The sequence below is a fragment of the Oncorhynchus tshawytscha genome, linkage group LG10 (assembly GCF_018296145.1).
Source record: "Oncorhynchus tshawytscha isolate Ot180627B linkage group LG10, Otsh_v2.0, whole genome shotgun sequence".
NCBI lineage: Eukaryota > Metazoa > Chordata > Actinopteri > Salmoniformes > Salmonidae > Oncorhynchus > Oncorhynchus tshawytscha.
The window spans coordinates 24,615,301-24,628,763 of NC_056438.1; the positions used below are offsets into that span (position 1 = coordinate 24,615,301).

General features: G+C 44.2%; 1 protein-coding gene across 2 annotated transcripts in view; it reads right to left on the minus strand.

The window, feature by feature from the left end:
• Nucleotides 1-13,463, minus strand: part of LOC112259978 (synaptopodin-2) — a 65,716-nt gene that overhangs the window by 5,491 nt on the left and 46,762 nt on the right. The window contains exons 3-4 of one of the 2 annotated variants that reach the window (XM_024434731.2): nt 11,635-12,398; nt 6,976-9,821 (exon numbers count right to left, since the gene is read on the minus strand). In XM_024434731.2, coding sequence (XP_024290499.2) covers nt 6,976-9,821; nt 11,635-12,398 — 3,610 coding nt within the window. Of the gene's footprint in view, nt 1-6,150; nt 9,822-11,634; nt 12,399-13,463 lie in introns of both variants that reach the window. The other variant, XM_024434730.2, reaches the window with a different exon arrangement.

A 13,463-nucleotide genomic window follows, 5' to 3' on the forward strand; every position in this document is an offset into this window, starting at 1 on the left:
TTTGGGTTGGATTGGTGTGGGGATCCGTGTATGGCTTTTGCCCACTTCTTTGGATTCCTCATGTCTTACTCAATAGCTAGGTTTCCATCCAATTGGCAACAGATTTTTATGTGAATATTCTAAAATCCGCATAAAGCAAATGAGCATTTTCCCACCAGTGGTGTTTCCACCAAACGGACTTGTGGATAAAAATCAGTGCCTGATGACATAGTGCACACAATGTACTTTTTTGCTTAAGTTTTCATGTAATGAAAAAAATAAAAAATAAATCTGTGTGTTTCCAAAGAATTTTCAACTCCCCCGATAGTTTTTCCAGAAAAACTGTTGTATTAAATAGCAAATGTGCCTACTCTGGTCTTGGCACGTGCGCTCTAACCAACAACTCGCAGATACAATGTGGGTAGGCTAGTCTACAGGATGAGATTATTATGGATTCTTATTTGTCAAACAGCAGTCAATCATCGATCATCATGTCACCAGAATCTTACCCTCTATATTTATTGGAAAGGAGCATCAAGATCAACCTGTGCATCAAGATCACCCTTCACCACCCTGTGAAGTTCATCATAAGTTATTTCATCTGTAGCCTAGTAAAGTGCATGGTTTCCTGAGTGGTAGTGGGAGGACCACACACCATTTCATCACATGACTCCAAGTTAACTTTGATATGATGGTTATTATACTGAACAAAAATGTCCCTCAGAATCTCGTCACAGTGTTTTTGTTCCTTCAAATTGCCATCGATAAAATGCAATTGTGTTCATTGTCCGTAGCTTATTCCTGCCCATACTGCCAAATTCTCTAAAATGACATTGGAAGCGAATAAATGGTAAAGAAATGAACATTTAATTATTTGGCAACAGCTCAGCATGCCAATTGCACACTCCCCCAAAGCTTGATACATCTGTGGCATTGTGTTGTGTGACAAAACTGCACATTAGGGGCAGCAGGTAGCCTAGTGGTTAAAGCATTGGGCCAGTAACCGAAACATTGCTGGATCGAATCCCCGAGCTGACAAGGTAAAGTAGCGCGCTGAGAGTCAGGAAGCAAGTTCAGGGAGGGAGTGTTTTAATAAACACAACACAAAATAAGAAACACGAATAACACAGGAACAGAAACAATAACGTCTGGGGAAGGAACCTGTGTAATGAGTGACAAATATAGGTGATGGAATCCAGGTGAGTTGGATGACGCGCAGGTGCGTGTAACGATGGTGACAGGTGTGCGCCATAACTAGCAGCCTGGTGACCTAGAGGCCAGAGAGAGAGCACATGTGACAACAAGGCAGTTAACCCACTGTTCCCCAGTAGGCCGTCATTGTAAATACGAATTTGTTCTTAACTGACTTGCCTAGTTAAATAAACATTTTTTTAAAATTAAAGTGGCCCTTTATTGTCACAGAAAAAGGTGCACCTGTGTAATGATTATACCCAAATTGGCAATTTCAATTTATAGGACTCATGTAATATTCAATAACTATAGTACCTAACATCCAATTTGGACCCAACAAAAATTCTAACAATAACCACGTTTCTATCCACTGTTTTTATGCGAGTAAAGTTATATTATCTTTTATTTCAGCTCATGAAACATGGGACCAACACTTTACATGTTGCGTTTATATTTTGGTTCAGTGTATGTCAATATTTGCACATAAAGGCATTTCCACTGCCATTTCTCGCATAATTAATTATAACGACACAAAAAGATCCCACCATGTCGAATTAACAAATTATCTCCATCACAGCTGTTGATTTATTTTATACGGTATAACTTTACTCGCATAAAAACAGTGGATAGAAACATGGTTATTGTTAGAATTTTTGTTGGGTCCAAATTGGATGTTAGGTACTATAGTTATTGAATATTACATGAGTCCTATAAATTGAAATTGCCAATTTGGGTGCAATCAGTTAGCTTAATGTCTCAGAGATCAATTATATTTCAACAAAATATGGTTTCCGGAATGCCTATCTTATCTGTTTCTAACTACAGAAACGATTTCAGAACAATCCGAGAACAATCCATGAACTAATCACTGATTCCCAGCCACAGCCAGGGGCGCTTGGGTGTCTGCCTTGGGTTGGAGGGGGTGACGGTAGGGGATGGAAGGTCAAACTTAGATGGGCACCATTGAGTCTGGCTCTACCACACCATTGGGGAGTCCAGTTAGCATTGCGTGTCACCGTTAGGAATTTGATGATGTCATGGCAACTGGGGCCATTGGAGAGAGAGTTTCCTGGTCTGTTGTGATAGTGCTACAAATGGATTTGATATTTTCTATGTTTTCCACTTGGCTCCTACGTCACTGGTTTATAAGCAAGCGCTGTCTGTTACTACCTGTTGACTACCTCAGAATTAAAATACTGAGATGAGGGCATTTGTTGGCAAAGACATAATATGTGAACAACATACACATTTTTGAGTCTTGTCTCATTCAATCTACCAGGAAACACGTTGTGCATCAACAAATGCATTTCTGTTCATTCTAGAACTCTCCCATTCCTTAGCTGTAAGCCAGCCAGTTTTAGTCTTGATTGCGACTTTCCCGTAACTCATACAGAGGTCTATACAGTAATTAAAATGGACAAGCAAGTAGAACACATTTTACATTTCAAATCTAGTCATCTAGCGGACCGTCTTATCCAGAGCGATTTACAGAAGCAATTGTGGTTAAAGTGCCTTGCTCAAGGGCACAACGACAGATTGTTCACCTAGTCGTCACTGGGATTCGAACCAGCAACTTTTCAACCAACACTCTTAAGTGTTAGACTAGCTGCCATCCATCTAAATAAGTATTCCTTAGCATGCATAAAATACATAAATCTACATGAGATTAAGAAGCAGGTGTAGCCAACAGGCCAGGACAGGACTCTTCTAGTCAGGTCATTCAAGTAGGGATCAAATTTCCACCCGATATAGCCTGTTCCTGCAGCCTGCTCTGGGCACCGATTGATATTAAGACTCCCTCTAAACAGATGACATCCCCTTGACAACCCCTCTAACATGGATCCCAAAACGACGTGATGATGCAAGACTGACGGGTAAACACTTAGGTCACAGCTTGCTCATCCTCCAATCTTATCCAAAGAGGTCACTCCAAGCTCCAATTCGATGAGGTCGTCAAAGATCGAAATACCCTTGATGCAGAATCAGTGACCATGCGTTCAGGGATGGGAATGTGCCTTTTGAGCACTTTCCTAGCATTCTAGATAGCTCTGGAGTTTGGGTGAGGAACATATCCGATTTCTAAGCAGGGGCAGCTGGCTGGTTACAAGGCTTTTATAGAAGGTGAGCAGTGAGCTATTATTGGAAAGTGGTTGGCTATCCATTGAATTTACAATAATAAAACACAGTGGTAACAGTGGTAGGTATATCCACTCTGACAGTACAAAATCATGTTGGCTATGCCAATAAACATGTCAGTTGTTTAGAAGGTGACATGGATTACCTGCACAAGTTTCTTCTCCTCTGTCCTAGTTGTCTCTATGTTCTCAAAGTCCCTTCGGCTGTGATTATTGAAAGTATGATTTGTATTTTGCTATGACTGAAAATAGTCCAAGATGTGTTGCAGTTTTGTAAATCTAAACCTACAATCCATCCGTTGTCATATTTGAGTAAAGAAGTAACAAAACAATGAATACATATTTTAATTGTGTGGGTGTGGTAATTTGTTTCGTACAGAAAATAGGGTGAAGTGGTGACAAGGTGGGGACAATGTTGTGCCAAGCATAAAGAAGGTATAGAGGAAAAGTAAAGAGTAACAAACAGAACGGGATCTAAACAATGCATGCAGAAGAGACCAACCAAGGAAACGCAAACAGAAGGGTAAAATACATTTTAATTGCACCGATGTGAATCTTACAGAAAGTGCACTATGGAGAAGAAACACACAAAAGAAAATGAAAAAGAAACAACTCGAAGAACGAAAGGAAGCAGCCCTATACGAAATGATACCTTTAACATTTCAGGGTGGTTTCATCCTAGCTCACCTATTTTCTGTAACTGTGCTGATTTAAATATCCCTTTAATGATGTTTGTTTTTGGCATTATGTCAAATCAAAGAGCAGGTGGACAGAAACATAGAAAAAGGATGCAAAGCTGAAATCAGAAAAGTGAGAAAAGACAATCATTTGTAGGCCAAAGCTAGAGAGGTAGTGCGTGACTGCCATTCGTGGAGGTGAAATACAAGCCGACTAACCCTCCCAAACCAACAGCTCTCACTACACACAAACATATAATCTGTGACATTGGGACAGTTTAAATGTAGGAACCTAACATGACGCAACAGCTGGTAAAAAGTTTAAAATAAAACCAAACCATTCAAGTAGGGTCTTTGGAAGACGCTGAAGGAAATTGTATACGATCTACATCCTACATTCGTCCAAGTACATTCCACCTCTCAGAGATGGGGGCCAGACACACACACACACACACACCCTTTAAACCCCCCATGCTCCTTTGAGACCCCTCTTTCAAAGTCACTAAGATCTCTTCTAGCCATGGTAGCCAAAATAATGGGCAACTGGGCATTTTTATACATGACCTTATGCATGATGAGATGAACATTTCTTAATGAACTTAGGAACGACACCTGTGTGGAAGCACATGCTTTCAATATACTTTGTATCCCTAGGTTACTCGTGTTTCCTTTATTTTGGCAGTTACCTATATACTTCCATAAAATACAATACATTCACTTTTTGCAATATAATTTATGAATATTTTTCTGTGAACATTATTTTGGCAGGTTTCCTATTCACTATAGCATATGAGCATTATATCCACCAAATCGAAATAATTTCACTATACATACAAAACATACATATCCTCCTAAGATCCAGGAATTCATTTTCGTCCTCTCTAATGGACATTCGTTTTTGGTCCGTATCTCTTAGGCCATACATGCCACTGTGGTAGATCCTGTTGTACCTTTGAGAGGACATTCTGGGCTTTCCAATGATAACATGTGTGGGGGTGTCACCTTGATCATTTTTTCCCTTTATGGTTCTTCAAAATGCCTACCATCACAATTAGCACATTTCATAGTAAGTGTCTGTAATTGTATAATTATCATTTTTGTAAGTTTGATATTCAAATGGTTTCTAATAGGTAAATATCTCAGGAATAGTTTGGTGAGTTTTAGAGCAATGTAATCATATGTGACATTAAATAAGAGCTAAACAAGGTTCTTTACCTACTGCCCCCACTTACTGTAATCGTTCATATTTTTTCATATTTACTAACAACACAGTCCTAATGGCCACTACAGTGAACATCCTTTGACATGTTTCTTTTCTTCACCCCAAAAACTTAATAAACTTAATGAAAAATGTATAAATGATCTAAAACTGGGTCTCAGGAGAATATGTCAAATAAAGTCAGACAGTTCTCAAACTTGTCTCTAAATATATTTCAACTGACCAGTCCTGGTCTCCCTTACCATGTTTTAAACCTCTTTAGTCTCTACTAATCATTTAGTCTTCTCTTTGTCATCAAGGTCAATTTTGACAAACCATTATTGCACATCTTAACAGCTAACAAATACACTGTTGATATTGCAGAAGAGATTCTCAAAATTAGCACTCGCTCAGGCACCTCCTTAGTACTCATCAACCAACATTTTCTTAAATCACCTTTCAATCTACTCTCATTTCCATTTTGTTCTCAGCAATAAACACTCACCTGTTCACATTCTGTCAATGCCTGCTCACAGACTCCGATGAATGAACACTGATTCACATCATAAGTCCATTGAATACATTTCATGGCTTTCCTGAAAATCTACATTTTATCATTTTTGTTGGCTCGGGTAAGTAATAAGCTATACCAATATCATATACTTCATGTTCAATGTGTTTTGCATTGCATTAATGCTAAGAAACAAACTTTGAAAAGCTTTGCTTAGCTGGTGGAAAACTACATCCGAACTTTATGATATTTGACATTCTAAAATGTGTCATATTGTGACATCATTTAAAAAAATATGTTGGCTGTAAAATATTTAGAAAAGCCATCTTAAAAGCCTTCTATGAATATATTGCATTTGTATGAATGTCTATTTTAACTAGATCTTATGTTGTTTCAAGCAAATATCACTTAGTCATCCTATCAAATTTACTCTTTCTCCACAGGTGCTGGCTTCCATACCTGGGCTGAACTCTTTTTGGCCATGAACCTGGGCTTTGGAGCGGTGCTGCCCCCAGAGATGGACTCAGGCTTTGCCGCTATCGGAAAGCTGGGGACCACATAGGTACTGGGAGGTAGTGGCTGGTAGGTGGCTTGGGGTGCTGCTTGGTAAGGGGGGCTATGGGCTGGCTGATATGGACCTTGGGGGGTCGGTTGGTAGGAAGAGTTTGGAGCTTGGGGCTGGGGATGGTGCTGGGGTAGATAAGGGGCTGGAGGGGCTTGTTGGTAAAGGGGATTATATGGTTGTTGGTAAGGGCCAGCAGGAGCTTGCTGGTAGGGGTTATTAGGTGGCTGGTAAGCATTAATTGGGACTTGGTGGTAGGGACTATCGTGCATGTGTGGTTGAGGGGGCATCCCATAGGGCTGCTGGGGCTGCTGTGGATAGGCAGAATTCATTGGTCCAGCCGGCTGGACAGGGGAAAGTTGCTCATAACTGATTGGTTGGTTTTGGTTTGGAGGGACTGGGGCAGGGGCTGGGGCAGGCTTTGGTGCAGCGGCCTTGGCAGCCTCGGCAGCCTCCACTGCTGGGCCATATGTAAAAAGGGAGGCATTGAGCTGATACGGCTGATGTTTCATGACATCTATAACAGCAAGGGGTTTGCAGGCAGGTTTGCCTTTCCCTTTCTTGGCTTTGGCCACAGGGCTAGATGGAGGGGGTTGCTTAATGGCCCCTGGTGGGTAGGACGGGGACTGTATGGGGTTGTAATTTGATGTAGGGGGAGCTCTGCAATTGGGTGAATATTTCCACGAATGAGGTACGGAGGGAGAGGGCGATGTGGACCTTGCCTTGTTTTCCTGTGCAGTGGCTGCCTGGGCTTGCTGGGCTGCCTGTGCAGTGGCTGCCAGCACAGTGTCCGAATCCACTACATACTTCTCCATACGAGACTGCCTCTTGGCGAACAAATCAGCTCCTTTCCCTGTAACAGCCGGCATTGACAAAGCTGAGCCCATGCCTCGCACTGGTACCAACACGCTGGCCATTGGATTGATGAGGGGTGACGATGACCTTTCTCCAAGCGTGTAAGAATTCATTCGCTGTGGGCGAGGTGGAGGAATAGAACGGGGAGCATTTTGTGGCGCATTCCCAGGTTTCGGAGAAGGTTGAGCCAGTCTGTCCATCGGGGTCTGGGTATTTACTGGGGCTTGCTGTGGTTGTGGGGCCCAGGTACTTGTGTGTGTCTGAGGCTGTGCCTGAGCCGGGGCCCATGCATTCATAGGTGGCTGTGGGGGTGTCTGCTGTGGAGGTGGCTGTTGCCAGCATTGCTGGGATGGGGATTGGGTTGGAGTTGTTTGGGCCCAATGTGACTGTGGCTGGACCTGATTCTGATCTGGGGTCCAGGCATTAATGGGTAGCTGTGCTTGAGCCTGAGCAGGTGCTTGAGCCTGAGCAGGTGCTTGGGACCATGAATTCATATGGGGTTGGGGCTGAGCTGTAGGTTGGGGTTGGGCTGATTGGGCCCAAGGTGGCTGTGGTGGCTGGGCCTGGCTCTGTGGTGATGTCCATGCCGTCATTGGAGGCTGAGGTGATGACACCCAAGGTGGCTGAGGCTGGGCCTGGGCCTGGGGCCAAGCCTGTTGTGGAGGCTGAGGTTGTTGACCCCATGGTGGCTGGGGCTGTTGCTGTACATGTTCTTGAGGCTGAACCCAAGGTGGCTGGGGCTGTTGCTGAACTTGTTCTTGAGGCTGAGCCCATGGTGGCTGGGGCTGTTGCTGAACTTGTTCTTGAGGCTGAGCCCAATGTGACTGGGGCTGTTGCTGTACTTGTTCTTGAGGCTGAACCCATGGTGGTTGGACCTGTGCTTGCTCTTGAGGTTGAGCCCATTGGGGCTGGGCAGCCCAATAATTAATTGGTGGCTGAGGCTGAGCTTGAGGCTGAGGAGGAGGAGGTTGGGGAGTCACCCAAGGGAGCTGTGGTGGGGACTGACTTGGAGCTGGAGCTTGGGGCTTCATTTCAGCAGGTGTCCAAGTACTCACGGGTGGCTGCAGTTGTGGCTGCTGTTGTGCCTGTGTTTGTTGTGGAGCCTTAGAACTCACTTGAGGCTCGGGTTGTGAATGAGGCTGAGGTGGAGAAGGTCCATTTCTTCCCCAGGCTGGCACTTGCTGGGGCTGCTGCTCTGCCTGGGACCCTGGGGGACTCCATGTGTGTTTTTCTGGAGAGGGAGTGTTGGCAGGAACTTCCTGGGGTGCAAGAGGGGGGGAGGGTTCTGGGGCCGGTACAGGGGTTGGATCCAGTTCTGGAGCAGGGGCGGACTCCGGCTCGGAGGCTGTAGCAGGTGCGGGGACACTATTTTCAGCATGCAGTGGCAACTCCTGGTTGGCCAGCTCAGGCTGAGGGGACCAAGGCGGAGAGTTGGGATTAATGATGGGCTTGGGAGCGACTGGTGGAGGCGTCTTATGTTTGACCCTTGGTGACTGGAGAAAGTTGCAAGCCTCAGCCCCCAAGCTAAGGTAGTCCTCTTCCGTAGCTGACTCGAAATCCAACTTCTTGTCACTCCTGTTGAGGAGATTCATAAGCTCCGGGTTGGGTGGAACTTTGGGAGCCTGTTTGAAATTGAACATTGGCTTGCCCTTGAATCTGTTCCTTGTGTCCTGCAAGATCCCAGACTTAATAGCCGGCGTTGAAATGCGCTCGTCGCGCGAGGCAATCTGCTCCCCCTGACTCATCGCTTCTTGGTTGTTCCCACTCATTGGGGTAAGAAATGGGACGGGCACCTGGTTTTGTACCGAGAAGGGTTGGGTGGTTCGATTGCTCATAGAACTCTGCATTTCATTGCTTTGGTGGTTGGCAACGCCATTCATGTTAGATGAGTACTGTTGAATTTGCTGCTGCTGGTGGTACTGCTGCTGCTCGTACTGTTGTTGCTGCTGGTATTGCTGCTGCTGGTTGTATTGCTGCTGCTCGTACTGTTGTTGCTGCTGGTATTGCTGCTGCTGCTGGTATTGCTGCTGCTGCTGCTGTTGCTGCTCGTAATACTGCTGTTCTTGGAACTGCTGATACTGTTGCTGCTGCTTCTGTTGCACGTTCACGTCCATGTAGGCCTGGCTCTCTGTGGTGGCCTGCATGTACGAGCGCTCCTCCATCTGCTGGTAGGCTGCATGCTTCTCCACCTCCTGCACTCCCTCCACAGGAATCCCCTGGCGCCTCATCTCCTCATGTTCGGCAGCGATCTCATCCATGCGCTGGCGGCGCTGGGAAAACATTGTGGCCCCCTTGCCCGTGGTGTTGGGCAGTTGCTCCATCTCCTCTCCGGAATTGAGCTTGCGCTCGATATTGAGTAGTCCCGTGTCCCAGTCGCAGGTTATCACTCTGCCTCCACCATGGACATTAGTAATGAAGTCCTCGTCAAGCTCTGAATCGCTGGTGGTGGCTAAGAGGGTAAATTTGATCGCTCGGGGGTCTTTTTCCTCGTAGTCTTCCTCGCTGTCGTCTTCCTCGTACTCTGGTTCGCTCTCACCAGTGCCGTAGCTGACGAGTGTGTACTTCTTGGCCCTCTGTCGATGCCTCTTGAACATCAACACCCCCTTGTTGTTGGGGTTGGGAGCGTCAGCGTTCAGAAGAATAGCAATGCGCTTACATTTAGACTTGGCCTCCTTCACCTGCTTATCTGACAGGCTCTCACTGCGCCTGAGCCCTGCAAAATAGAGAGAGGGAGAGAGATAGCGAGAGAGAGAGGTGGAGGGAGGGAGGAAGAGAGAGGGTAGGGAGAGAGACGAGGGATATTTCAAATGGTTGCTTCTTGTGGCCTATTTAATTGAACTGCATATAATGGTTATTAATAGCTTGGGTCTAATTGAGACGACCACAAATCATTCCATTTGGATGAACATCCATTGGAAAATGTTTTCCACACCAAGTTACACTGTTTTCAGATACCAGCAGGCCTGCAATGCAACCACATTTTCTTATGAGTCTTATGATAATCTTGAATACACCTTAACACTGCATGTCCACCGTAATGACATTATGAAAACATATCTTAATACATTAAAGCAACCACTCACTAATTACTTCCACTGATATTTCACTCATATAAACAATCACTGTTTAAATGGCAGACATGAAAAATAGCAGAAATTCTGACAAACTGCAAACTTAAATCACACCATGCTATTAGATAGTAAATTAAAAGCAGTGTTAAATATCATAGCAGACAATTGTATTCACCCCATTATATTGAAAACCGGAATCTTTTTTTCAAGCAAAAAACATTTGTAGAAATCCCTCAAATGACATAAATGCAAACAATAACCTACACATTTCCATAAACATACATAAGAGCTAAATCTAATCCATTCATTCACTCATTCATTCAATATTTTCCTGGTCCTGATCTTATACTTGGTTATCTATAGGCCAACAAAAAGTCCTTTAAAGCCCTTTACCTCAGTGCTGAAACTTATCACAGATTTGATCATTCAATCTCCAAAATCTCTATTAAATCAACACAAAAAACAATTAGCTAATTCTCTGACCAACTGTCTAATATCCTCCTAGTTTGTTCCCCGATAATACACGATATTATCAAAGCTGTGAAAGCCTATTCAAATGGGTGGTCCCCATAGTTTGAGCCAATGGCAGAGCATAGAAGAGATAAAATGAATTAAAAATAGTCTGTGGGACGGGAGTGCATTCACCAGCACCCAAGCACCTTTCCCACTCCTTATCTGTAAGTCCACTCTCGGATCTGTCACCTGAACCCGAGGCGACGACAGTCATGTCCACACACTCTTTCACAGCACCAACCCTACACACACATACACAAACATAAAAAGCGGTGATTTAAAAAAGTACCCATCCTTACATTTTTATTTCTCTCAGTACGACTAACCTCAAGGTGGAGGAAGACTGGGAGTAGTGAGCGAAGCTCGCTTTACGGCTCGGGCTAAGACATACGGTTTTAAAGGATCGGGTAACGGGCTAGTGCAGCACATGCTGGTGTCCGTCAAAGAGCACTTCTGCAGGCATCATCAATGCGCTGGCATTCAATTAAATGTCATACTTATCGCCCTGAAAGAGACATCCTCATCAAGCCACTATTCTAAGCTAGAGGAAAACATTTATATATTTTTTTAAAAACATGATAATTCTCTATCTCTACCGATTATATTGCCACAATCCTGCCCTCAGTGATCTTGGATACTACAAACTGGATACTATTCAGGCTTGAACTGGACCTCTCTGCTTCAGTCCAAACAAAACCCCTCCGAAGTAAGAAAGAGCATCTACTATTTTTGGGGCCACATTTTTGTGTGCAACAGGGCACCGGGCTAAGGAATGCACACATGCCTCCCAGAGTTGAGTTGACAAATGCAGTTCACAGCAGTGCTACAGTATGTCAGTCTGCTATGAGTCTGTGCACCCTATAAGACAACAGTAATTTGACCCTCATAAATACACACACAAAGCAGGACTAGTAGCAGTGGAAACAGGCATAGAGTACTCACTGGCGTGCCTGGCCCGGTGCTTGTTGGGTTTCCCAAGGTCCTTCTCTGAATCCGAGTCTGGCTCCTCTGCCGGCTCGGCACCCTCTTTGGGAATTCCGAAGGAGACAGTGAAGGAGGCAGGAGCTCCCTGGCTTTGCCCTGCTCCTTCCTCCCTGGGGGCTCCACCAACATTTCCACTGGCCCCACAGGCACCCTCCCCCTCTACCAGACATGGAGAACCCCTTCCGGCTGCGGGATGCTGCAGGGTGATCTCCACCACTCCATGCTGACTTAGGGGCTCCCTAGCTGGGCCACAGACGTAGAGCGAGTGGGTGGTGGTATGGAGGAGGGCCTTGTTCTGGAGGGCCTCTCTCGCCTGGATCTCCCCCTCTATTCCAAGAGCACTCCCCAGGGAGGTGCAGACAGGATCCTCCAGGGTGTGTTCAGAGAGGGACAACTGGAGCTCCACCATTGCCCCTGGGGAGAAACCCCCTCCCTGGGGTCCTACTCGACCTCCGTACCCTCCCCCTCCGAGTAACTGGGACTCTGGGCCGCAGAGCTGGGTACGGACCAGATGGGTCCCTCTGGCGGCCTCCGTGTCACTCTCTGTCTCCCCATAGTAGGTCTCATCCTGGGACTCAGCGATGTAGAGCTCTCTGGGTGGTTGGAGCCTGCAAAGGGACAGGATGCGGAGGTTGGTGCTTTCCAAAGCCTCACCAGAGGACTCCCTTGTGCCAAAGTAGGTCTCCTCTAAATTAAATGCCTCGGGGGTTAGTGCACAGCATCTGTATGAGCAGGGGGGGTGGAGAGTTAGGAGCATAACACATCATACAATAGTTCAATGAAAATCACTTTGAATTTACAAGTGTTTAGACTGTGCATAATAAGAGTATGGTCATTTGGTTTGAAATGAGAGATAGATAGATAGATAGAGATAGATAGATAGATAGATAGATAGATAGATAGATAGATAGATAGATAGATAGATAGATAGATAGATAGATAGATAGATAGATAGATAGATAGATAGATAGATAGATAGATAGATAGATAGATAGATAGATAGATAGACAGATAGATAGATAGATAGATAGATAGATAGATAGATAGATAGATATAGATAGATAGATATATATATAGATATAGATAGATAGATAGATAGATAGATAGATAGATAGATAGAGATATAGATAGATAGATAGATAGATATATAGATATAGATAGATAGATAGATAGATAGATAGATAGATATATAGATATAGATAGATAGATAGATAGATATATAGATATAGATAGATAGATATATAGATATAGATAGATAGATAGATAGATAGATAGATAGATAGATAGATAGATAGATAGATAGATAGATAGATAGATAGATAGATAGATAGATAGATAGATAGATAGATAGATAGATAGATAGATAGATAGATAGATAGATAGATAGATAGAATGTCTCAGTTTCCTTTTCCCTTGAAGACACAGGCAAAAGGTTATCTGGGGACTGGCATAAAACATCTAATTTAAAAAAAAAACATGTTTTTTGATCTCATGGTTTGATTACCTGGATTTCCAATATTTAATATCGTTGAATATTGTGCTGCGCACCAGAGCACTTGACGTTTGTGTTAACTAAAGCCATCTCACCACTGGCCCCTCAAGTGGTCACCATAATCACGCAAACTCAATCTCTGTCCCTCATGTTAAATGACTGGAGTGAAGCACTAAAGTGGAAGGTAATCACATTTCAATTGGGCCCCACTTCATTTCCCCTTTCAGCGTCATAGACAAATGCAGTATGTCGTCGTGTCACTACAATTATTGCATTGGAGTCAATTAGAACCTAG